We start from the raw sequence: 26684 nt of genomic DNA, 5'->3' as shown, positions 1-26684 counted from the left end.
CATTGTAATTGCGTTCAGACCAACCAATTTCAAATTAGAAAATGTTTCTTTTTGGCTTTTCATTACGTCTTACTCAACTCGGCTCCAAAGTTTCTAAAATAAAGGTTGCCATGTTTTGGCAGACAATATTTCATATGCAGTAACTATAAACAAATGTCTTATGTTGCCTTTTTTCAAAATAAACTTTCAGTCACCAGTATATAGAATTCTTTAAGTGTAAAATCCCTTCAGTGCTAAATGTTCACAAGGTTAAGCGCCCGAGGCTTTTATTCGGGAAAGAGAAAAGTTATTTTGCTCTGAAAAACCTGGCCGGAAGTTGGACATTGTCTACTAACTGCTTCCTGTCGGCATGTAGGCGCGCGCCGTGGAGTTGAATGTTATTTTCCTTCATTTGTTAGGGACTTTTTTTCTGACAGACCGCCACCAACGAGCTTTCTCCCTTAACGGCGCAAGGACAAGTTCCCCAAACCTGACGTTACATCCCGCTTAATTTAGCTAACATTTTGCGCAACAGTTAGCTAGCTGTTAGCTCACGTTGACTCAAAGGAAAACTTAACGTTAACTTAACGTTGCTCGTTGAGTTAGCTGACAGTTACCGTTAGCTCACTGTTAGCTAACTGAACGGATAATGTTACGTTACTGCTTGACTGTTTGATATACTTCCACTGGTATTAGAAAGGAAACCGTAAATTACTCAGTTTTCATACTCGTACCTTCCCAACGGGAGTTTGTCTTATAATAACTGTTTCGCCGTCATCTTAGCTAACGTTAAGTTAACGTTAAGTTAGCTGCTCCGTCTGCTCAGCTAGCCAGCTGTTGACGTCAGTTAGCTAAAGTTTGTCCCTCTCTGTCACGCTCCTCGGTTGCGTTCTGTTGAGACCGATTTGATCGACGTGTTCAAAAAAGAAAAAAGTCATGCAGCCGTAACCTCATTTAACGTCTTATCACACAGTCCCTTGTGATGGAGGTTGTTACCTAGGAAACACCGGTCGTCCTTATCGTATGCACGGTGGCGTCTGTACGAGAGAGCAGTGGGTGAGATGCAGCCAGCCAGCATCTCCTATGGCAAAGAGACCAAACCTGCCACTGAGGAGCAGGAGGAGGGAACTCGAGAAGCTGTGATTAGAGAGGAGAGTGGGACACAAGATGAGGAATGTGTGAGGATGAATCCAGGTCAGGTGGATGCAGTCGCCCTGGATGTCCAACAAGAAACCGCAGCGCCAGGTGAGCACAACTGACTGAGACGCTGACTAGGTTTACTAATGGACGTAATTCTGCACCTGTTGACCTGGGTAGCTCGAAAAAAAACAGATGGATGGATTGAGGTTAAACCTTCTTTCTAATTGTGCTGAAAAAATTGAAAGTACAATGATATCTGGTGGTCTGCAAATGTTTTATTACTGAAAATATAAATAAACACACTGTACAAAAAAACTATACATGTTGCTTGTTTGTGTAGTTTAAAAAATTTGCCTTTCAGTATCCCTACAGATATTGCTTTATTTTTTAATTGGTCTTTTTGGTCAGCCTAATCAATCATTTAAAGAAATCTCTCAAGCAGGATCAAACAGGAGGAGGATGAAGATGAAGATGCGGAGGGAGAAGAAGAAATTGATGAAGAAACAGCTCAAGTCGGCTGATACTGATGCTTTAATATCGGAGCTTCCGTTCTCTCTGACCAGTCCCACTACATTGAAAGAGCTTGAATGTATGTATATTCTGTATATAAATGATGTGTTTTAACTAACGTTAGAACTCACTTTTTTTATGAATATAACATTTCCTAGCCCCTTTCTTCTAGTCTCCAGCTTGATCCAAAAAGAGAGAAAGAGGAAGAGAGGAGACCATGGAGGGCGAGTTGACAGTGAAGAGGATGCAGAGATGAAAAAGAAGAAAGCGAGCCAACGCCCCAACTACTTTGTCTCCATCCCCATCACCAACAAGCAGGTAATAAAAGTTCACTTAACATAGTTTGTGTGACAGCGTCTGACCGGCGGCGACTAATAAAATGTATCCAATGCCAGATCAGTTCTGCCGTGATGGAGATCCAGGAGGCGGTGCTTCGGCAGGAGCCCCGATTGGCCAAAGCCATGTTGCCTGTCCCGACTCTCCACATCACGCTATTGGTCACTCATCTCGCCAGTCAGGAGCAAGTAGACCTGTGAGTGGATGCGCACAAACATGCAAACAGACTCTGCATTCACTTGGTACAGTGAACCTTCTACCTGAATAGGACAATGCATCCTGTCAATGGCAGAATGGAGAATATGAAGAGCTTTCAGTTTGACCGATGGTTCGGTGCCATTGCTGTGATTACTGCCTCCGACTCCTCACAGTGACAACTGTTGATTTCATTTTTAAAAAGTACATTTCATTTTCTACCATATCGGCCGTGTGACGGGGCGGCACTGATGCTTAATCTGCATCCTGCAGAAGACTGTCATTAGTAATCACTAGATTCACTTATGTAATATGAGAGGGAGGGAGAGAAAGAGAGAGCGAGAGAGAGGGGATTAAGTTGTGATTGTGTGTGTGTGTGTATATTAATGTGTATATTTCCTCAAAGCGCGGCAACCGCGCTGGACCGGTCCGGGCCGCCACTGGCTGAGCTACTGGGTGGGCGGGACCTGGTGCTGCCCTTCTCGGGGATCGGTCATTTCAGGAAGGAGGTGGTGTTTGTCAGTTTGGCTCCCGGACTACACAGACACACACTGGACAGTGCGGCAGGTCAGTTACAAACTTTTCACTTTCTTTGTCATTTTATGTCCTTTTTGCTTCTCCCTTTCCTCCAGGTCTGTCACTCTTTATGTTGAATTCCAGTTTCGCTCTTCATGTAGTTTTACTCGTGCTGTGTTTCACTCTGAAACATTTCATCAGAGGATCTTATCGTGACGCGGTACTTTGTTCCTCGTCTCCCCGGGGGGGTCCGCCGCGCAGCACTGCAGCCGCTCGGAGGATTTGTAGTGTTTGTTGTGGACACTTTGGTGGAGCGGATGCTTTCCCTGGCGGTGGATTGGCTTTAGGAGGTCACTGATTGGACTGATTAGGAGAGTTTATTTTGGGGGCTGTAGGTGTTAAAGCGAAGGGGCCAACTCGCATTCAAAGTTTGTAGGCGGTCCAAGTCTGCCTTGAGATGCCCGAGGAACAGGTGGAATTATTTGACCTCACATGTGGCCCTTCAGTTGGGCCCCTGCACTATAATAAAACACATCTGTAGCTCTTTAATATTCAACTACATGCACTGATTTCATATTGGTTGTGGCAATGTCCTTTTTCTTCAATTGCTTTAAGTGGATGTGGTCATATTATACTGTATTTGCATGGTCCCTGTGTGTGTTGTGTATCAGCATACGCTATTCACATCTGGGGTGGGACTTCCCTTCATTCATTTTGTTACATCTTTCATTTCCCATCTGTACAAGTGCGTGGGAGTATGCAGAAACACTTACGTTTTGTGCCTTTGGCAAAAACACTAATCTAAAAATTCTAAGAGGATTCTGTGGTCTTGCAACACACACACACACACACACACACACACACACATAATTGCTTAATAAGAAACATGCAAGCAGGGATTTGTGAAAGTAGAAACATGCATTTCTGTGCACAGGCTCAATAGGAAATTTCACAGCCGCTCATCCAGTGTATTAACTGCTCCAAGCAAATACTACATTTAGCATATTAGTGATGGCCGGGCTGAGACAAATCCCAAAATGCATTTCATCTCGGGGCTTTATATAAATAGGAAATGCAGTAAATTAATCTTTTAAAGAGATAAAGCGACCAAGGCCGCGGTTGTACAACATTTCCACAGCTATGGGGTTGTCTTCAAAATACTTTTTTGTCAGTCATCAGATGAACCAAGTGTGTGTGTGTGTGTGTGTGTGTCTCTTCTTGTCTAATCTGGATCCATCCCATCAAACCGTGTGCATTAGCTGGCACAAACACAGGCAGACCCTCCATAATGACCCCGCTGACACAATCAACCTGAACCTTTGAGTGACTGATTGCAGGCTGCAACAAATATGAAGTGGGTTGAACTATTAATAGGAACAGTTTGGGCTCAATTTCTGCTTTTATCTTGACGTTTGGGCCGTGACTCTGCCTTCGCTGCCTCGTGTGTAGCACAGCAACACTTCTGCATGGTCTCATTGTGAACACCTGTAGGTCCTGCTAAACAGAGGCGTTCAAAAGGAACGCCGCCATGTCGTGTTTTTAATTAATATTCCCGGCATGAAAAAACAAACGGCAACAAAGGAGGATAAAAGTCTGTGTTGTTCCCCTCGGAGAAGCAATAGGCCTCTTATTGATTATGTACTAACCTTTCTCTCCCTGAAGAGCTGTAGAGACTAAAAATACCTCTGTTGTTTCCCCCCAAACCTCATCACGGTGTGTGTGCGTCTTTGTGTGCGTTTGTCCTTGCAGGCTGTTCGGTGTTTGTGTTCATGTCATATGTTCAAAAGACATGTGAGTAAAAAGCTTCTTTTAATCTTCCGTCTCGCATCTTGTGCCGTCTGTGTCTGCGCTGTTTGTGTCCTCCTTCGTGGCTTCGACCAAATTCGTGATTTTGCGATGCTGTGACCCTCTCATGACCTCATTCACGCGTCTTCTCTCTGTGAAATGGTAACTTTGATAACTCTCATTCCTCTTCGGCCTCCTCAATACCAGCGGTTGCTTATGGAACTTTAGTTGTTGCGTTTGTGCGTTTGCAGAGTTGCTGCGGAGCGAATTTGAGGAGCAGGGTCTTCTGCAAGAAGGCAACCGTGGGTTTGAACCCCACCTCACCATTATGAAGCTGTCCAGAGCATCAAAACTACGATCCCAGGTGTGTGTAAACACATTCGAAGTTCATACTGTGATAGAGATGCTCGGCATGACAGCATTTATTAAAGCTTTTAGCCGATAGCAACATCATTTTCAGTCCAATATACATTTCACTGCTAATATTTAACTGATCTTCTTTAACTGATTATCTTCTACAATATTTGTAGTTTAATTATAGTCAGAAGTGTCTTTGAAATCAGTTAAAGGGGCATTCTACAAACTACTTGAACTATAAGTCTGGTGATTTGAGTCATCATGCATAATAAATTCATTTTAATTTAATTGTTTTGAATGGATAATGTCAGCAAAGATTGTTGTAGTACTTACTTAACCAATTAAGCATTGATATCATGACTCACAAATGATTGTCCCAGCCTTCTGTGGGGTTTTAATAGAAACTAAATGTTTATATTTGCATAGTTCCTAAACATAACGTTTAGTTATGTTAGGATGGATTTGAAGTAGAAGAAAGGTTTATGAAGAAAGGAAACAGAATAGTGATGAAGAGGGTTGTTGTGAAATGGATGAAGATATAAATAAGAGGGGAGGGAGAGATAAGCACAAACAGTCAGCGGTCAGGAAGGGAGGCACGGAGGAAAGAGTCTATCTTTCTATTGTCCTGTTGACACCTGATGACATTGCATCCTGTGTGTGTGTCTCTTCTTCTCAAAAGTGTGATAGTCAGTGACGTCAACACTTTTTTCCCTTTGTGTCCCTCAGGGTATAAAGCGTGTGGACCCGGCCCTCTACTCCAGCTACACTAACAAGTAGGTGGTTGTTCTGCTGTGTAGCACTTTTGCACCTTATAGATGGGAGAGAATCCCATTTTTAACATTTATTTTATAAAATCAAGACTTCATGATTTTCTTTGCACTTTAAATGAACCTCACTTATATTTATCACTAATGCATACCGTTTTGTTTCAATTTTGTCGTGTTTTGGTCTCACGCTTTCTCTTTGTCGCCCTCTCCGCTTGAAACATCCAGGTTTTTTGGAGACCAGACGGTTGAGCGGCTGGATCTTTGCTCTATGTTGAAAAAGAAGCAACAAGATGGATATTACCATACTGAGATGTCACTAAAACTTGGTGAGTACGCATATACACACACACACATGCAAGCACACTTTGGGCTATTAGTGGCACTATTATGCCACCGGAGGGCGCTCTCTGTTGGGATAAAGATAAATAAGTTCATCTTGTTTTCTGAGTCGGAGATAAATTGTTGTGCGTTGTATTTTCTCCAAATGATGTTGGATAATATAGATATAATATACCTAAAAGGTGTCAAATAGCAGCATCTAACTCAATGTGCTCATGAGAAGCCAGAAAAGAAGCCAAAGCTGCTCCTCAGCTACTCGTCGGCTCGTGTGCATGAAGTCATGGCTGCCCTGTGGGGAGGTTTCCATCCTGCCAGTTGTCGCCCCGGTTGTTGAATAGCAGCTCTGTATTGTTCCGTTGAATGGAAGCGGGGCCACCGGGCCCGGGGTTGTTGTTGTGAATGTGAGTGGAACGGGTTTATGTGCTGACCTGCATTTCCTCAGGTCCTTAAGCCCTTAAGGAAATATGATTAATATTAGGAAGGGATAGATTAGAAATTGATTTTAGGCAGCATCCCATGCTGTTTGCCCACGGAGAAACAAACGTCCCTCACAGGCTGAGTGCTTTGTGCCGGTCGAAGCCGAGATCAATCAACGGGCGTAACGACAAACACAACGTCTGCTGTCACTAACGAGAAGTGTCTGGAAGAGATGCGAAAAGCACGATTCTAATAGGAATGTGGAATTGTAGCTTTTGCACAGATGAAAGACTCATTACTGCTGAAATATCTGGCCGGTAGTCTAACATGGTGCACATAGATTGGAGGACACATCTGTGGCTTCGTCAGGGTCTGTTAGGGAGGCGCTTTGTGTGATCGAACACACCACCTCTTTGTCATTAGCAGATGGAAACTTGTGTTTTTAGTGCGATATTAAGCCCTCGGGTTGGAGTAACTTCACAATTTGTGCTTCAGAGGTTCAATGTGATCTGTAAGAGTCACGTGGTGAAACTCTGACAGCTATTCGTTTTCAGCATGTGGCCAATTCTTATTCTATATTTCACCTTTCAAAAGCAGCGGCGTGGAATGAAGGAAAAGCAATCATGCTGTGCGTAACGTTTTGAATCTCATTTCAAAAGGGAAAAAAAAGGGTTTGAGGGTCTTTGTGTCTCTCACCAAAACCCACAAACGCATGAATACGTTATCACACTGCGACCGCGGAGTTAACCGGATTAATGTACACCGCCAAGTACACTTCACTTGACAAAGGCTCCTCAAATCCCACCGGGGTGTAGCTGCACTGATTACTGTGTGTGTGTGTGTGTGTGTGTGTGTGTGTGTGTGTGTGTGTGTGTGTGAGCGACAGAGGCTGTCAGCATGGGTGGAACTAGGCTGTCATAATGTTTTGTGGATCACTGAGCTATCTGTGAGCGCTTTGTCACTGTGTGTGTGTGAGAGCAGCCGACCAGGAGGCTGTTTTCCTCACACGTCCTAAACTTGTGTTATTTCATAACAAAATGCACTTAGGTTTTAATTGCACGCAAGGTCAAAGCGAGCGCTGCTTCCAGTTCTCTGGCATTCTAACGCTCTGTGGAGCCTTGTTGTGTTTTTAGCGGCGCTACGCCAGTAATTGTTTGGTTGAATACAATCGGTGATGTTTGCTCTACATCCAGTTTGCTGGACTGGATGTAATATCACACATTTCATGTGGGTTCATCCCTGCGCCAGACTCTATCCAACCGAGCCTTCTGCATGCCGCATTGACAGTCATATGGTAACCTAGGAGACAATGTGGCCCCGTGTGCTCGGACTAATTTGGCCTGCAGTCAACACACCGGTGATGATTTGGTTTAAGTGAAATACCCACTGTGTTATCCCCACTGTGACCCATCAAACGGACACATTCTCTATTTGAATAAGCTCCCTGAGGTGTTACGTGGATTTGAAATAGAGGTCAATGTGGGTTTTGGCAAAGTAAATATTTGTACAAGGCGTAACTGATGACTACTTAAAGACTCCCTTTAAACAAACCTCAAAGTGTTCCGTTTAAAAATAGGACGTGGAATCGTTTGACCTTGTACGGCTTTTGTTAGAATACGTTTGGTTGTACTGTTCAGTAGATTTGGATACAGACTAAGTCCTCTTATAACTAGCTGCACAGGAAAATCAGTTTGATTACTTTGTAGACCCCGCTGCAGCAGAATTAGAGGTGCTACAGATTAAAACATTCTAAAATGTTCTTTTTGCATCCTTCTTATTGAAAACAAAATGTGTGTTTGTTATTTTATTGAGTCATCCGCATCCAGCGACCATCCAAGGATCTGCAGCCCCAGAAAATGGCGGTTGCGGAACTATTATTTTGATCATCAGGTCGTAGGTGAGGTCGTGGGTCAGCAAGCGCACACATGTGAGGTGTCCACGGTTCAGACCGCGACTTCCATTGACAAGTGACAACCCCCCTAAAACAACACACCTCCACAAGAGAAACCGGCGCTGCCGGTTGAGCCGGATGGACCGCACAAGTTAGGATAACTTCCTTAGTTGTATGAGTACGTCCTCAAACCAGCAAAGACGACTTCCAAAGCATCCGGTGGTTTCTAGACGGATGAAGAGCTTTTTCATGAATGGAAAACACCTGGATGGAAGGTATGACAACTCAATCACTAAAGCTGTGCTCTAAGAATGATGCATGTGGGATGAAGCCATGATGAGCACTTCTTTAACTTCACTGCCAATAGACTGATTGTTCCATCCAGATGCAGATGCAGTAGCTCAGAAAGAATTATCACACTGGAATTCGAATCCAGAGCTTTTTCTGCTGGTTCTCCGGCCAGCGTCTGACTACGTGCGTATGCTAATCCCATAATCCACTGTACAACATAATCCACAGCAGAGCCTGTGATACTCCACCGAGGGTTTCATTGTTAGCGGGGGGAGGGGGGTAGAATGGTGAGGGAACTTTTTGTTCGATGTAGGGGATCAAAACATGAATTTTCTAATCCTTAAAATGTTGACAACTATGGATTCTGTTGTAACAACAAGCGCAGTTTGATACAGAAGATGCAGCAGGAGAGCAACTGGTGATCACATCAGACAAAGGGACTCGTGAGGTAAATAAGTGAAAATGAGATTACAAACAGGCAGCCCGGGTCACATGCTGCACCATCTCCTCGTGACTCCGTCTGGGGAAAGTTCATTAAAGGGTCCGGGACTAACAAACCAAAAACCCTATAGAAAACACAAAGACCATGAATATTATCAGGGAGGAATTTCATGTAGAATTTACTGGTTATGAAATAGGCTTTCAACTGTTACCACATCCCCTCCCTCCTTCTCTCCCTCCCTCCCTCCCTCAAGTGCTTGAAACAAGAAATGTCATTACAAATGCCATTTCTGTTTAGACGGATGCGGGAAAGTTTCCATCTCGGGAACAAAAACACTGTCTAAGTCTCCTTCTGCTCTGTTGGCTGTTAGTTTTAAGCAAAGGAATGGAGGCGGTTAAAAGGGCGCCTGTCTGTGATGACAAGTCTCCTCACTCGCCATGTCACTTCAACAAGGGCTCCTGGGTAATGTTTGAGCCAGTGAGTGGCTGAACGGCACACGAGCAGACGGACGAAGGCGGCCTGTTGCCCTTTGACCTTTTGGGTATTTAATTAAGGTGAGGTCACTTCCTTCTGACTGCGCCGCGTCCTGTGCTACGAGTCTTTGTCAGCGCTCGTCTCCCGGTCGCCAGCCGCGAGCTGCAAATGAGGCAATTTGCTCATTTGCATTTAAGCGGGCCAATTTATTTTCTGGAGACGGCGTTAATACGGGGAACCGCAGCGTGTGGAACACCGATATTCACGGATTTAACGATTGTTGAACAGTCCTCACGGATTATCGAGAGCTTCGTTCCCAGTTAATAAAAGACAACTGTAAATAGGCCCAAAGTGTTAACGGTAGTTACCTTCGTCGTAATTAATTTGATTAATAAACAACTGCGTGAAAGATGGCTTTTATAATATTGATTTCTAGTGCAAGCAACACAGATTAACTGTTAATTCTCAAGTCTCTGCTGCTCATGTCGCCCCGTGTTTTCTCTCCACTTTGCATTTGCAGCAGCGTGTCGGGGAAGAAATATTAAAGGCCGAGCAATTGTTTATATATAAAAGAGTTTCTCCCGTCTCACTGGTCGGCTGATGGAGAGAAATTTCCTCGTTTTCACGTCCCTCCCGTCGAGTGAATGTCTCACTGCATTTAAAGTTCTCAGACCAGCTGTGTCCTGCATTCAGAGCTCATCAGCCAACAACGGCCGACGGGTGATTGGCTTGTTTTTGTGACATCCGCGGGACCCTGAAGACGCCTCGATAGTTAATATTCGTGCAGCAATAAGCGCAAAGCCTGTGCCTCGGAGGTGGGGGTCTTACGTCATGCTGCGGTGGGTCTAAATCGGTATTCAGTGACGCCGACGACGAGAAGTAGCAGAGTGTGGGAAAAGACCAAAAGGGAGAAGAGGACAACAAAGCCTCCGGTGACCGGTCCTCCGTCCGCTGAGGGTGGAAGGACACGAGATCGAAGAGGGTGGAGCGACGGTTAAGTGACATTTAGCACGAGTGTGGGAGAGAACCGGCTCGCACGGTGGTAGAATTAGACCTGAAACATCAAACTGACAACAATGAAAAGAGGATCACGGCACACGGAGAATTGTCTCTCAGGTTTGTCAGACGAGATGAGAGGAAACTCGCCACAGTGTTTTCCTCCAGTGGTCCAACTAGAACACGACTTCTGAATAGTTCAGGATATAATCATCCGAGACACGGGCTCGTTTTACTGCAGTGCTTAAAAAAAACAAAAAAACAGCTGTATTAAAAGATATGTGTCTTTTTAAAGTAAAAATGTGAAAACTATGGAAACTAATCCCCAAAGTGTCGTTGTTTGCCGTTTCCTGAGTCCAGTCCAAGTGGAGGCTGTGTAAACAAGGCGAGCAGCCCGGAGAAGTGCTGGAAAGACAAACCCACGCAGGGGAACACAACAAGTAAACCGCACGATCGACTCGGAGTCGCTTCAACAACCCGAACAAATAGAAACACCACGGAGCCTTCGCATCCGCCCCGGCACGCCGAATGGACAGTTTGTTTAGTGGAGTGCTGCGCCGCCAAAATCCACTCAAACTGAAGCCGCCAGACACCTGAACGCCTGAAGCTGAAATAAGCCCGTTGTTTGGGTACTTTAAGGGCAAATATTTGGAACAATTCATTCTTCAGTCGGAAACTGAGCTCCTTTAAGTATCAATGATGGAACAGCATCGATGGTTGGTTTTATTTGCCTGTTAGTTCTTCGTGGTTTATTAAATGAGCCTTTGAGCACTTTGAGCCGTGCGTATTTAGACCTCCAGGGACAAATAGTTGAAGCTGGAAGTCAATCAGAATGTCTCTGTGGACAAGGTGATGATGGTGATGGTGATGGTGGTGGAGGATTGGTCACCAGCACTGAGTACATAAATAATATGGTAAAAGTAGACGGTGACAGTTTGGCGTGCGGTTCTGTGTGTCTGTGCCACACACACACACACACACGTCGTTTGAGCTCGCACCTCGTGGTGTGTGCGTCCCTTTAGTACAACAATAAACACTGAGGCGTGTTATCTGCAGCAGGCAGTCAGCTGTCCTCTTCTCTCCGTGTGCACAAACCGTCTTGTGTCTTGTGAAGTTCTGAGGCACCAAGAGACGACCTTCAGCGGAACGAGGTCAACTCTGTGTGCGACGCTGCTTCCTACTGACTCACGCGTTGGGATAATCAAGGTAACCTGACTCGGCCCTGCCGTCTGGAAAGCACAAATCCACGTGATCCGTTCATGTACAAGCGCGCACGCAGCAGCAGTATAATTGATTATTAATTAATTGATTATTAACCGCTGACGACACGAGCCCCTCAAATAGGCGGTGCAGCTGCGTGCTCGTGCGTGTGAAGAGTAGGCAGCTGCCACCTCGGCCGTCCACCTCGCCCAGCTGAGCTCCGTGCGCGGTGCACTACGCTGTGTGTGTGTTTGTTTACTGTCACATCATCTCCCCCTCTCTTAACCCCGGCGTCTCCTCACCTCGGGGAGGTGTGCTTTTAACGAGGCCTCCGCTTGAGGGCCTCGCTGCTGCAGCTGCAGAGGAGCCTCCCCGGCGCGGTGACGCATTGTTTTATTCAAGGACTCGTCAGCGGAGCCGCTGAAGGTCGGTGTCGGGGGGGCGCGGGCCGAGGCCTTCGGGTTTCTACCTGCATCTCCATCGTAGCACAGAGCTGTTCGGTATTTGATATATTTTTCGCGATTTTCTTTGGTGAACCCACAGTTACCGTAATTTCCGCACTCCAAGGCGCACTTAAAAGCCTTTAATTTTCTCAAAAAACGGCATGCGCGTTATGATCCGGAGCGCCTTGTATATATGGATCAATTGGTTAATCGGTTGATCCATACAGGTTGTACACTCTGCCAAACATGCCAAAGCTCGTCTACGACGGCGAGATGCTGAGCGAGATACGGAGCTGCTTTCAGGGCGCGTCGGAGAAACAAAGCTGATGAGATAATGAGATTAAAGAGCGAGAGACGGTGCCCTTTTCTTTACAGTAGCTGAACCATCTTAACGGGGACCGTCTCCACATCCCCACACCCGCCCCGACGCCAAACGTCTGACTGCAGCATCTTATGCGCCTTATAGTGCGGAAAATACGGTAGATTTGTCTTCTCCTTGTAACCAATAAATATCCACCACAGAGCATTTCATAGATAAAAAGAAACTATGAATGGTTAAACGTCTTTTGCCAATCAGCGACTGAGCCGGGCTCCTCGCTTGAGGCCTTGGCGCTGAGCCGTTCAGCTGCTCCCGTTATGTTAAACAAGCGAACGCTGCGCATGAATGAGGGTGAGAAAGAAATCACTGCTGACTGAAACCTGTTGTAGTCGCTTTGTGGAGCGTGCGGCCCGCAGCAAAACACTGAATTATTTACCGTTTACTCGCAACGCTGCTCTCGTGTTTCGCGAGATCGGACCAAACAAGGATTTATGAATGAATGCCATAAACACTTAACCGGATCCTTATGTTGAGAATTATTTTAGTCCGTCAACTAGCTGAGCTATCGGGAAAATAATGGACCATGACGTTCATGTTAATTTTAATATGAATGCACTTAAAATGAAATAGTCTAAAGCTAATCTAATGAGTAATTCTCACTTTATTAAAAAGCAAAGAAAACAAGCAAATATTTTAGTTTGATCAGTGTTGCTCAACCTTGTTTGTCAGCTAGCATTAACCTCTACAGATGCATCGCAATTTGCAATTTTCGGAACATTGAACTTATTTTTGAGACTGAACTAAGAAGTCAAAACACTCCTGACGTGCTTAAGAAGAGTAAAAACAGCCTGAACCATCGGGTCAGCCTGAGTGAGGATGTCAAACCACACTGAAGTATCTATTATTCATTACACTTGCAGCATTCTTTTTTGGGGGGATGACTGCACCCATAGAGAAATAATACGAAACACACTAAATGTCAAGCTGCTGACCTTGTGTTTCCGTTTTCCCCCGATCCTCACCCGGAGATCTTCCTTTACCCCTGACCTTCCATCATCTAAACCACACTTGACCTTGGCATTTAGATATTTTTACAATGCAGCTAAAAAAAGGGGCTTCTATTCTTTGGGAATTTTGGTCCAAAAGCTTTACAATCCTCGTAAATAAAGATACAGAAGCAGGAAACCGCTGCTGGCTCTATTCACAACAGCTGTTATCCAAATTACCACGAAGAGGGGATGCTGGACCCCCCCCCCCTACACACACAGTGATGTCGCTGTCTCTTCATGTATACGGCACACTGGTAAACATGCACACTTGTCTTGAATATGATTTACTACGCACAACACGCCCCTCCCACTCGCTCTGCTTTCAACACACATTTTAATACGTACTCCTCCTCCGCTTTCCCCACTTCACACACACACACACACAATCTCTCTCTCCCCCCCACCCCCTCCTGACACACACACACACACACACCCCTCCTCCCGGTGCCGGTGCAAAGTAGAGCGAGAGCGAGGAGCCGCTGGTTTCATTCTCCTCGCTCGGTGTTCTTCGGGCTGCACGGAGGGACTTGTTTTTTTTTTTTTTTTTTTTGTTTTTTGTTTGCCTCCATCCTCACTGCTTCCGTTTATCCTTCGAGGACGCGGCGGGGAGGGAGGGGAGGGGAGGGGGTCTGCGCGGGAGAGAAAGGGTGACACAGACAGGGAGATAAAGAGTCTCTGTGAAAGACAGAGTGGGGGGGAGGGAAGGGAAGAAGAGGGGGGAAGCGCCGGTGGAGGGAAGGATCCGCCATGGGTCAACTGTGCTGCTTCCCGTTCGCCCAGGCGGAGGAGAAAATCAGTAAGTGTCTCCTTCCCCCGTCACCACGCGTGTGTGGGCTTTGTCGGATTGATGCACGCCGCTGTTGTCTGTGGAGAGGGGCTGCATGCGTGCAGCGTGGGAATATAGCGCGTGTGTGTGTGTGTGTGTGTGTGTGTGCAGCCGTGAGCGTCTGTGACCCGCGGACGGCCAAGGAGCGGCCGTGTGTTTCCCTTTGTGCGTCGGCTGGTGGTGCATCGGGGTGCATTTGTAAAGTGAGGGTCTCATTCCAGCTGTGTGATTCTGCTCATTCCAGCTGTGTGATTCTGAGTCGCTCCGACCGTCTTTGGACAAATGAATTGCCTTGTTAAGTTTGTCATTTCCCACGTTGAACATAGAATATGTTCCTAAATCTACAGCACGCACTAAAACGTCTCTCTGCATTATGTTTACTTTCAGCGTGAAGACGAATGCGTGTGTTTAAACGCTACCCATAAATCTTTCTTTTATATTTTAAGCCCGGTTTAATGTTTGCTTTTTCTTTGCTGCATTGCTAGTTTTCTGCGCTTCTTCGCGTGTTTCCGGCGCCGATCAGCAGAGCAGCGTGAAGCTGTCGCCAGTTTGCGAATTGCAACGTGTACTTCTGTGCAGACGAAACGGGGATCTCCTCCTGAGGCGTTACTCTTCTCGTGCTGCTCGCCGGCTTTTAAAGGTGCCACATTCTAAATGTGCGTGGAGCATTTCTGTCGCCTCCACGCGGCTCTCAACATGGCCGAGCAGGCGGCTCGTAGCTTTGAGCGCTAACAGCGCAAACGTCGGCAGCAGATTGAACTGCCGGTGAGGCTCCAAAGAAGAAGAAGCGTGGATTACAACACACGCAGAGGCAAAGCAACTTGATTCTCTTTGAGAAAAGCATTATTCTGTCTAAGTTCGGAAAAACCTGCAACATTGAAAGCAACCTTCTGTGCATACTTGATCTCATTAACTCATTTCCAGGATGACTTCTTTCTTTATCAGGTCTGGCTTTATAGTTGTCTCCTCCTTTACTTAAAAAGCCATATCAGCTTTTAAATGTCTTCATTGGAGCGCGATCAACCTTGATGTCACAAAATCCAGCAAACTCAAACTGAGATTTAACGTGAGGCCCCTTAACCGATGATGAAAGCCAGGGACGCATGTGAGGGGAGCAGGAGTTTAAAGTGCCTTCATCTCGTTGGTTCATATTGCACAGGTTAGCCAGACATCACCACATCTCTGCAACCAGCACCGACTCTGGTGAACGTTGCTTGAGCGCTGATGGTGTCTAACACGGGTCAAAGCGAGAGCGTCACTCACACCGGATGACATGAGCTCTGCGTATGATGACAGGCGCAGGGCAACGTGCTGCGGCTTTCCTTCCTCTGCGTGTGGAAAAGGTTAAATTGGGTGGAAGGGAAGGCTTCGGTTGATTGAACCTAAAATACGTCTCCCTCCCGTTAAGACCGGGGGACTAACTTGGATTAATTATGTGTCCCAGTTTTCCTTCTCTCATCAGGATGCTCCAACAATTAAAAATTCTGCGCCCCCATTAAATCAAATCCGCACGTATTCCCCTTTTTATTTAAAGGTGGAACAGTTCATCTCCTTCGTGTTATCGCAGCTGTTAACCTGCCGTCTGGATTAATGGTTAAACGGCGGGACAAAGTACGGAGTACAGCGCGTGCTCACGGGCCGCCAACAAGATCTCCGTCATAAACGCAGACTTTGACTCCGCCCGTAGTGGCAACCCTGAGAAAGTAAACAGGCAGAGGAGACGCAAATATTAAACCGGGCTTCTGACTGCTTGGTGCACTCTGTCCTCCCCCGTCTCCCCGTCTCCCCCCCCTCTCGGAGGTGGACGGGGAGGGACGGTTTGTCGGTCGGCTGCTGGCCCTTGATGTGGCGCCAGCCTCCCTCGTGAGATTGAACCACGACCAATGTGACAAGTTGTCGCACAGTGTTTGCAGTCAGTGCAGAGAAACGCACTCATTGGCTTTAATGACCTTTAGCTTGTACTGCGTGGAGGCCGTCGCCGCGCGTGGGACGTTCGCTAAAACAGCTGCATTGTTTTGTTCGATCCCTTTGTCATGTAAAGAAAGACAAGTCAACGCTGAGAAGTCAAAGTAAACCGCTTTACTAATCGATTAATAGAACAAGACTCTCCTTTATCCAGACAGTTGAGGAGATATTCAATGAAACAAATATACACAGTATGATAAGCACTTTTTTATATTTGCTGCCTATTAACAGAGGAATAAAGGTTATTCCGTCATGACGCTGTAATAACAATCCAGGAACCAGTTGTTCATTCAGACATGTTGCTTCGCAGTAGAATCCTTCTGACTGTGTCAGTGTCCTTTAGGCTTGTAACCTTTATTCACAGTCTTATCATGGTGCATTTTGCCCTCCAGATAAAGGCAGCTTTACCCCTCACGGAGTGACACAGCGTGCAGTGAGCCAGTGAGGGCGGGACATGAGCTGCTCACCATGCGATGACCTCAACTAAACACAAACCCTTTTCCCGTTATTTCACTGTCGCGGTCTGTGAACAACTATTAGCAACGGTTAGCAATCTGGCGCACAAAGAGGGAAAGCAGGTGAAGACCGCTGATGCCGCATGTGAGGAAGAGGAGGAGGGGGGTGAGAACAGAAAGGAGAGGAAGAGGAGGTGGAGGAGGGAGCAGAGCGAGAGGAAGAAAGCCATGCTGCTTAATCCGGCCTGCTTCCAGGTTCCTCATTTCTCCTCCTGGCTCAGAGAAATAAAAATAAATATCTCTGGTCCGACAGGCAGCCGGAGCGCCGAGCAGGACGAAAGCCTGAAGGCCGCTGGGTTCAGATCAGGGCGCTCGGGCCTGGAAGCTTCTCCAGCGGGAATCGGGGTTTCTGTTGAGCTCAGACAAACCGAGGGTCTCCTTTTTAAAAGGGTCCAATCAATCAGCAGCTTCTGTTCGAGCGCCGTACGTAGCGTTTATGTTTCAGTCATCAAAGCGAAGCTAGCGTGGCGTCTTGAGGCGAGTGGCGGACAGAGGGGGGGGGGGGGGGGGATCGGCATGTTGCTGAGTTTTCTAAGAGGAGGAGGCGATGAAAGGCGATGGTGAAGCCCGTACAGAAAGCACGCGGTCGCCTTGAGTCCCGACGGGGCCGACAGGGCCGACGGCGCCGAGTCCCGCCTCGCCGCGCTGCTGAGCGTTTGGCCGACAGGCCTGCGTGTTCCGGCCAAAGCGCAGCGAGTCAAACATCTGTCCAGCTGCACGGCTCGAACGTCTGCCTCTTTGTTTCCTTATGGAAAACAAATGAGGGCAAAAAAAAGGCTACAGTTGTGACACAAGATCTATTGTATATTGAACTGGACGAAATGTCTCCTCATCTTCCTCAGAGTCTAGTTTGGACTTGATGGACTTATTCTGGGGGACAATTTGATTTACTGCCAAGCTACAATAAATAAAAGCGTAAATGATATTTTCTAAATCTTTTTTTTGTGGATTCTGTCATCATGAAAAGACTGATTCATGCAGATGTTTTTATTATTTCCAAACTCACTTACTCTGCGTGTCGGTGTGTTATGAAAGCTGAGTATCAGCTGCTCATCCCCCTCTTATGCCTTCAAAGTAATTTGACGGGATAATGAAAACACGCGGAGGCCTTCGGGCTCGCTGAGAGATGACGGAGGAGAAAATGGAGCTTTGATGACATTCATCTCCATTGAGGAAAATATCAGCCGTGAAATTGTCTCATCGGTGCGCTGGTGAAATAGAACTGACTCGCCAACACCCAGAATGCCGTTGTTTCAGCACAAAGAAGAGATTGTCAGGAATGTAGTTAAAAGGAATGCGGACTAATTCGGATGCTTTTTAGGGAATGTTTGAGTTGCAGAATCAGCTGCTTCAGCTCAGGTTGATTTCTACCTCTGGCCAAAAGCTGAATTAACCAGATTAATCTCTATTAAGGTCACTTCTCAGCACAAAAACATCCTGGTCATCATTTCGGTGCACGTATTTATCTGATGAACCCAAACTAGTCTCTGTTTTGTCTGCATCCACGCGGCGCTGCTGTCAGTGGCTTCGAGTTCTGCAGGCTGCATCTTGTGACTGAGAGACTCTCCGGCATTTCCTCAGGAAACGTATTTCAGTACTCTTCCCGTCCCACACGCCCCGTCCGTCCCCGTTTCTCCCGCCTCCTCCTTAAAAACACGCCCTCCCTTATTTTTCTCTTTCATTTTCCATCTGCCTCTTCTGCGGTCAGCCTCCATGTTGTGCGGTCCATCTTCTCCGGATTCTTCTCCTCCTCTTCATCTGCCCGTTTCCTTCCCTCACGCCCTCGTCGTCCTCCTCTTACCAGATATGCTGCATTAATTATCTGCCCACACCGCGACCGTGGAATGTCACAAAAACCTGCTCATTTTAGAGCGAGATGAAATGAGTCACAGCAGCAGATTATTGTGCCGTATGTACAACACCATCCGATGTGTCCAACGACTTGGATTCAGGTCTCTCGTTTAGTTGAGCGTCCTTTTGTTACCGCATGTGGATGTGAGGTGCTCGCGTGGCATCGTCACGCCGCAAAGCGCTAAAGTATTCAGACGCGTCTGTGTTAAGTTGTTTGGAAGACTTCAGCAGGAATTGGACCATTAGTTATGTGGAGGAAGCGAGATGAGTAAGTTTGAGGTGATGACGTTAGAGGCTTCTTACGCTGCGCCACATATATCCCAGCAGAGACGACACCAGTCAACTCTTAATTGAGCCTTAATTCCACAAAGCAAACCCATTAAAGACGCCGCGGCTTCTGAATAGCGGTGGACTTGTTTGACACAAGCATCGATAGTCCAAGGAGGCGATTAGCAGCTGTAAAGAAAAAGATCATTAGTTGCGTCTCTGTTTGGGACGATACAACCGGACTCTAAGCCGCGTCGCTAGCATGTCTGCACAGCTAAGACGGTAATGGAAATACAATCTGTGAGCTATTGCTGTGGGACAAAAGACAGCGTCTCCTGGACTTACCTAATGGGTTTAAGGAGAAGCTACTAATTGGCTTGGTTTGCACCACATGGGAGCGACGTCAATGCAAACCAACAAACAAAGAATCAGAATTCTGCACATATAAATCACCTTTTGATAATTCATTAATATATCAGATTGGCAATATACTGATATTGTGACTAGACATCCGTCTAATACAAAAATAACTCTGGTCTTCACTAAATTCAGTGATGATTTTGCTTCCTTTTTCTTATGTAAAATACACAGCGGCAGCTTTCAGAGCTAAACGATAACCGCCCACGCACAGAAATTAAAAGCGATATTTTAAAAACGAGCCTTGCGACACACCAGTCAGTAAATATGTTGTCGACGAGGCGGCAGGGCGCAAGAATAAGAAACGTCAAACCGAAGAGCTCACGCAAACTCAGGAGAAGAGAGGAACGTTTGGGCACTTCAACTTTTAACAATACCGGAGGTTGTAATGTCTGGTCCTCATCCCGTCGCCATGACAACACCGCCGCTCAACGAGTACAGAGCGAGTGTTGGATAAAAATCAATAGGCAGTGGTACAAAGGGAGCACAGAGTACGAGTCAGACGATCGTGTGAGAGTGAAGATACGTGAGACGCACACGCATGTTGAGAAAAAGACGTGTGTGTGTGTGTGTGTGTCTGTGTGTGTGTGTGTGTCCAGCAGCGACTGAGCAGATAGAAAAGACACAGAACCGACCTCTGACACCTCCTTGGAAACAGGGTCAAGATGACGTAATGGTTTATTGGATCCATTATATCTGAACAAGAGGAGATGAGTTGAGGGACGTTTTCTATGTTCGTTCACGTCTGCATTCTGTCAACCTTTCGGAATAAAAATGTTCCGGCGAGTAATATTTAAAAAAAGCAGACCTGTGTAATAAGTGATGCCGTGTAAAGTGCACACCTGCACTCTGCCTGTGCAGCGCTGAGTCTGCCAGCTTTTAGCAGTCTGACCGCCTGTGGACTTTGGATGCGAACGCTTCGTTCTGTGCGTTCGTTTCAGCCGTGGGGTCCAAACCTCATCTTGGAAAATCCCTGCAGGTCGTCTCTTAAAAGTGTCCCGCTCGTGGCGACAGACAAAAGGGACTTTGATGGCTGCGCAGGGTGTATGAAATCCACGAGACAGCGAAAAGGTGGCTTCGTCTTAACATTCCGTGTTTTGTTTTCCAGATGTGAACCCTCTCCGGGCCAGACGGTCAAGTATGTGTCCTCCTCCGTAGCATGTTGCCTGGTCCAATCAGAACCGGGTCCAAATCAAATGCAAAACTGCATAATTACATGAAATGACTCGGGTCATCGCAGAGAACAATTCAGGATGATTAATGATGTGATTATATTGATGAAATGATGAAAGTGGGCATGTAATCAACGGACTGCTTCTCTCCTCCTATTGAGGGAATCTGGACACATCTGGAGATTTGCTCATCAGTATTTTATAAAGTACTTATTCACATTTCTCATCTCTCAGCAGCACTCATCAGTTTAAATTCAGCAAATCTAAAGGATCCAAAAAGGAAGTGGTGGAGAAGCCCGTTAAACGTGCTGCCGGATGCTCTTGTATTAGCTGGCGTCTTGTCCCCCCCCCCCGCTGTAGCTCCCTCCACCTTACAGGGATCGATTCACTATCACATCACTTCCAGTCAATGAGTAATTGTATCTAAAGCCCTAAACATTTTGAGCGCAACAGCTTCACTGGCTCATATTTTCCTCTCACGTGTTTGCACAGAAAGACGGTCTGATAGGCCGGACCACATCTGGAGGCGGTCGGGTTGCAGCACAATCGGATCTCGGCCAGATGTAAACACGATCTGTGCAGCGCAACCGCGAAGTCCGGCCTCCGAAGGGTCGCTTCACTCCTCCGGTTGGATCCCGGATTTTGGTCAAAGCGGCGCGTAGGATCCGTAGACGGCGACTCACACATTTTCGGGCTCCCCTGGAACACGCCCCATTTATTTTACAGTAAACAAGAGCCAGGTGTTCATGGTTAAATGTCTCTGAACCGGTCTGATAGCACCAGATGACACTGCGCGTGAGGGTTCCCTCGTACTGCTGCGTGTGAACCATAGAGGATGTGGAAGCGCTGCAGCCGGACGGCCGGTCCGCAATCGAATCGCGTCCCAGTTCTCCGGGAAAAGCACAACTCGATAAACCACGAATTCAACGTACTTCAGCAGAGCGACGCGTTCAAATCAACTCAGCGGAGGAAGAAGACGGTGGAGCTGAAGGGAGCGAGGTGACGGATTGCACCGTCCCTTCTGGTTCGACGTGTCGCGCGTGCCGGCTGCGTTTCACCGATACAGCGACACTCAACGCTGAGACGTCACCGCCGATAGCAGCGTGGACCCCTCATGAACCCCACATGTCAGGGTTTATCCCTGAAATAAGTACAATGTCGCCTGAATTGTCAACTAGTAGCTTTAAAAACTCATCGAGGAGGAAGGATTCAAATAGTAAAAAATGAGGCGATAACAAAAGGTTACAAAACAGTGAGTAGAAAAGAAAACTAGGACACAATGTAGAAAAATCTGCACTTTCCATAAAGGATATAACTAATTAGCTCGCTGGCTTCAGCCGTCTCCTTTCATTGGAAATAAGAGCCACAAACTGCTCGTGGCCGCGCTCATCAAAGAGGATCACGGTGTGTTTCTGAACCTCTTCCCACATGAGTCATTCGCTTCCTGCCTCGTACGTCTCTCCGTTTGTCTGATTCGTTGGAGACTTTCACTCCAGGAGGTTGATTAAATCCAACCGGCACGTATAGAAGAGCTGATTATTATTATCAGCTCGACTTGTCAGTCTGAATCCAGCAACAACAGACTGGTGAGTGAGACTCATTTAGCATTTTCGCGTTAATAGTTATTTTCATTTTGAACACACAGGAAGAAGAACGAGATTCATTAGGAGCTCATAATAATAACGGGATGGCGTTGGATGTGGGACGATGATTCCATGTTTTACACTCGTGTTGATGGAGCCAAACGACGGACCTCCGTTGGTCACGTGACCAGTTCTTGTGATTATTTCTCATCAAATCCTCCTGTGCTTGTTCAACCCAGGTGGGCGTCGCCGGTCTGAGCCCGACGAGGCGGAGCTCCTGAGGGTGAGCCGGCGATTGGTCGAGGACGCCGTCAGTCGAGCCTTGCTGCAGTACAAACAAGAAAGTCTTCAAAATGGGGGCGGGCCTAACGCCACGCCGCCGCAGCCCCCAGGAGACACTGAGGAACTCGCCACGAAGGCGGACACTACAGCTAACGCCGCCACAGCCAGCAGGAAGTGACATCATCGGCCTGAGGTACAGAGACCGACCGACCGAGCAGCCGCCCAGAAAACATCAGCCAGGGCGACGGGTCACTCGTCCCCCTGCTGACTAGCTAACGCGGCTAACGGATAACGTGGCTCGAGTTCAGGCTAACATCCCAACAGTAAACCCACTACAGCGAGGACGCCGTCCCCTCGGCCGCTGTCCCTCCTGGAGACGCCAGATGTTTCCCTTCGATCTGCCATTTATAGAGTAACGTGCACTCAATAATAGATGTTCCAAAATCCTAAACTCTTTGAGACGAAGCAAATCGTTTACTTTTCACGGGGCTTCATCTACAAATGGTGACTAATCTACTCAAAGAGCTCGGATGACGGACTGGAGATGTGGGACTTTTGGCTGATCCTGGGCTCACTTTTTCCCTTTTTACGCGAGGTGTCCGTGTGCATCCCAAACCTCATCTCTGTCTTCATCATCTGGCCTCTCATGCACTGATTTAGAATTATTCTTTAAATAACCTGAACGTGACAATCACCAACTCGAGCATGGATTCTGTATGAATTGACGTTTTGTGGGAGCTGATCAACGGCTTCCCTCCATCACTTTACCTCATCTCTGCTAAAGGCACTAACTAGAATGAACTTGACACTTAATTGATGACGCTAATGATAAAATAACACCAACAAAACACTACTAAGTTGCCAAAAGAGCATTTTCGCTCCATTAATGCCGAAACGTCCATGAAATCGATGTGGCAGGCTGTTATTACTGCGATTATGCTCTGGCATTCGTTGCATAACTTCTGCTTCCTGCCTAATCGTTTATAAATGAATGAGAAATGACAACTTTGTTTACGCTCTATTCCGTGATTGATTGGAGGCGGCAGCACGCGTGATCTATTTTGTGTTGTAATCATCCATAAATGGCCTAGAGTTTCTACCGCAGCCCGTAGCCGTGCTGTTTGAGTCCACCGGGAGCGCTCAGCTTTTATTTTGTAGTACCGTACACAGCCGAGCGGCGTCGGGCAGGTTCACCGCTGTCGGCTGAAAACACTCCGCCTCCTGATTTCAGTGTCTTCCATCCATTTTCTCTTTTGTTGAGCTCGAAAATGACGTTTGACCCCAAAGGGCATGAAATGTGTCCACAGGGGGAATGAAGGTCTGACAGCAAGACAATGAAAAGCAATTGGTTCACTCTCACATTAAATGTTATTTCATCCTTTCGTGCTATTATGTTTGATTTGTCTCTGTCCCTCCTAAAGAAACAGATTGCATGTGAAAATGTTTTATTTTGAAATGAGAAAAAGAGTGTTTGCTTTAAAAGTTGATAAAAGCACAATGATGAATTTGCTCTTTTAAAAAAAATTATGTTTGCTTTCACCTTTTAAAGTAGTTAATTTAAATCCTCTCTGCTCAAAGTGGCCTTGAGTCACAAAAACAAATGAATATTTCTTTTCTGTAACTGCTGTATAACTTGATTTTAAAGCCGGCTGTGAGGCTGCAGCTGAAAACCTGCAGCTGAAACGTCCGCCGGGAAACACAATTCACCCGGGTCATAAAAATCAATCCTGCCACGTGAGGTTTAACCTGCTTCTAGTGCAAACCGGTGTGAGCGGAACAGATGTGGAGCAGATGTGCGCCGATCCCTGTGAGAGCCGCTCGGTGAGGCGTCGCCGACGGGGGAATTTTGTCTCCAGGTGGACGTTGGCGTTGTGATCTTTTACTGTCACCGGATCCTTAATCTCCTTAACGTCCCCTTTAATAGACCGACTGTCCCCTGTGTGTGTGTGTGTGTGTGTGTGTGTGTGTGTGTGTGTGTGTGTGTGTGTGTGTGTGTGTGTGTGTGTGTGTGTGTGTGTGTGTGTGTGTGTGTGTGTGTGTGTGTGTGTGTGTGTGTGTGTGTGTGTGTGTGTTCGTTCGTTCTCCAACGTCTGTACAAATGAGTCTTTTCTGTTGGTCTTTCCATCTGTCCCTGGTTGGGGGGGTGTTATTGTACCGTGTTCTATATCTCTCTGCTATATTTGAACAATAAAACAGGATATGAGATTCTAAACCAATATCCCTCCTCTGGTCTCCTGATTTCAGTCCGGCTGTGATGTCACAGGTGGTCCAGCGTTTGTTTCCTGAACGTTATGGGAAGTATTTGTTCAATTATCTTCTTCTTCTGAGGACGTAGAAAGTGGATCCTCACGCACACACACACACGCACACACACACACAAGCGCCTTAGCTTGGACCCAGCAGTTCCGTTCGAATGCAACCTGCACATTTACTCTGTTTTCCCATTTAATGTGAAGTATAATTGGTTTAATTGTCGTAGAAGTGTGAGCCGCTCACTGTGTTCTCTTTAAGGAGCTCATTAGTTTGTACTTCCAGCTTCATTTCTTTACACACAGTGGATTAGTCTATAAGATATAATTAGTTAACCATTTATACTGTAGCAGTCAAACGTTTTCACACCCTTTGTCACTTCTAATCTTATTAAATCTATTTGTGTGGGACGGTTTCGTCGCACCGTTTGAACCTTTTATCACGTTTGTATAAACGTCAGTGAGGCAGAACGCGTCCCCTCAAACGACCTCATCGCTGATTCATCGCTAAAAAACGTGTGAAAATGAGGAAGTCTGAGTGCGATTAAAGTGTCGCTGGTCGGATGGTTGCTGTGCATCTGTCTGTCATCCATCATGATCTACGCGCTCTGTGTTCCGCGTCCTTCGCCGTACTTCGGTGTGAACAAACAGTCGAGCGCATTTGTTCGGACTCTGACTCCCTGAGAGCTGTGAGACGCGTAACCACGGTAACCATACAAACTGAAAAGATCCATTTTTATGAGGGTTATCTCATCTGAGCGGGCAGGAAATGCTTGAGTTGCATTATGGGAAGTGATTAGTTTAGTTATTAGAAATAACTTATGATTTTTTTTTCTCAGTTATTTATTTTTTATCGAGAGCCTTGAAATAAAAAACCAACCAAGCGGAAGCTGAAGATCACATGAGGCACCATGTGATCACCTTTTCTTTTAGAAAACATCCACGAGGAAAGAATAAGCACAACACAGAAACTAAACTTGGCCGGCGTCCTTCAGTGTGTACGCCCGTTGTGTCGGTGCGTGTGTGTGTGTGTGTGTTTGTGTGTCCGCTCTCTGAAGCCCATAGGGGTGTTCTCTGCCTTTGCTCGAAAATATCCTCCTCTTTTCCTTTTTACCCTATTTTCTGTTTCTATTTTAGTCTCGGGATCATCTTGTTCCATCTGCCTTTTGTGAGAGAAAATGTGTGTGTTTCCCAAAAAAAAAAAAGAACTTTGACAAAAGGGAGGCTCTTTATTGTGCGTTTGTGTGCATGCACAATATGCCAAATCTGCATAACTCCTACTGGTGGAATAATAATAACATAATAATAATAAGATAAAAATCATCTCACGCGCTGGAAGCTGCAAATTATCCCCGTAATGGTGTTAAGACAGTGAAGGGAGGGAGGGGAGGTGAGGAAGAGGGAGGGGAGGGGAGCAGAGAGACATTCATTGTGTTGAAGAGCCTCGGCTGCGAGGTGACACATGACCAGAATATGAACAAGCCCCCCCGACCCCCCCGACCCTCTGACTATTAGGTGGCTGATGCTCACTCTGTTATTCCCAAAGGACACTTTGTAACTGAAGACGAGGTGCAGCACTCGGGAGGCCGTTGTGTGTGTTTCTCATTTGAATCACTTATTTTGTTTTTTGTGTGGTTTTCTTTTTATGAATAAATGTGGATTTGTGTCGTCGGTTTTATTTTTTTCACAGTAGTTCATTCAATCATAGTCATGTTGAATAATAAATTCTGGCCTTTTTGTTATCAATTAGTCTTTAATGTGTTTCGATCTAATAACTTCTAATACAACTGAGTGAAGAAGCAGATTAAAGCTCCATAATGAGTCTGAGCCCATTAACTACAAATAGATTAAACTAAACATCACTATTGGTCGGGTACCTTTAGGGAAGCCTCGGCCTTCTTTTATCGCAGTACAACTCTAAGATCCCCTCGCTGATATAATTCATGAAAGGAAGCCTTTTTCTTTTCTTTTTTCTTTCTTTATTATTTCTAATTAACACCTGGAACTGTGAAGAAAACGTGTTTCTGTTTGAAGACGATGCAGCAATAAAACAGCAGCACGTTCGAGTCCCGGCTGGTCGTTAGTGGACGATTTCAAACGTAACATCCAGC

At 46.3% G+C, this 26684-nt stretch overlaps 1 protein-coding gene across 6 annotated transcripts; it reads left to right on the top strand.

Annotated features, from left to right (window-relative positions):
* The first annotated feature begins 225 nt into the window (after positions 1-225).
* akap7 (A kinase (PRKA) anchor protein 7) lies at positions 226-24540 on the top strand. 6 transcript variants are annotated; one of them, XM_078093706.1, is made up of 10 exons: positions 230-1224; positions 1559-1708; positions 1802-1947; positions 2025-2161; positions 2567-2727; positions 4713-4825; positions 5545-5591; positions 5811-5911; positions 20396-20425; positions 22282-24540. In XM_078093706.1, exons 1-10 carry the CDS (start codon positions 1041-1043, stop codon positions 22500-22502), a joined length of 1290 nt encoding a protein of 429 aa, XP_077949832.1. In that variant the 5' UTR covers positions 230-1040; the 3' UTR covers positions 22503-24540. The 6 variants fall into 6 exon arrangements, with proteins under 6 accessions (XP_040016438.2, XP_040016436.2, XP_077949832.1 ...); XM_078093705.1 differs by having other exon boundaries at positions 316-1224; positions 1547-1708; XM_078093707.1 differs by having other exon boundaries at positions 323-1224; positions 1562-1708.
* Positions 24541-26684: the final 2144 nt, after the last annotated feature.

Source organism: Gasterosteus aculeatus, chromosome 18 (genome assembly GCF_964276395.1).
Source record: "Gasterosteus aculeatus chromosome 18, fGasAcu3.hap1.1, whole genome shotgun sequence".
In the NCBI taxonomy this organism is placed as follows: domain Eukaryota; kingdom Metazoa; phylum Chordata; class Actinopteri; order Perciformes; family Gasterosteidae; genus Gasterosteus; species Gasterosteus aculeatus.
Note: the sequence above shows the minus strand (reverse complement) of the source record. Positions and strands in the feature narration are given on the sequence as shown.

Coding starts and splice junctions, on each gene's coding strand:
- akap7 (XM_078093705.1), top strand. CDS start 1,041: ATGCAGCCAGCCAGCATCTCCTATGGCAAAGAGACCAAACCTGCCACT. Junction 1,709..1,801: donor TACATTGAAAGAGCTTGAAT/GTATGTATATTC, acceptor CCTTTCTTCTAG/TCTCCAGCTTGATCCAAAAA. Junction 2,162..2,566: donor AGTCAGGAGCAAGTAGACCT/GTGAGTGGATGC, acceptor ATTTCCTCAAAG/CGCGGCAACCGCGCTGGACC.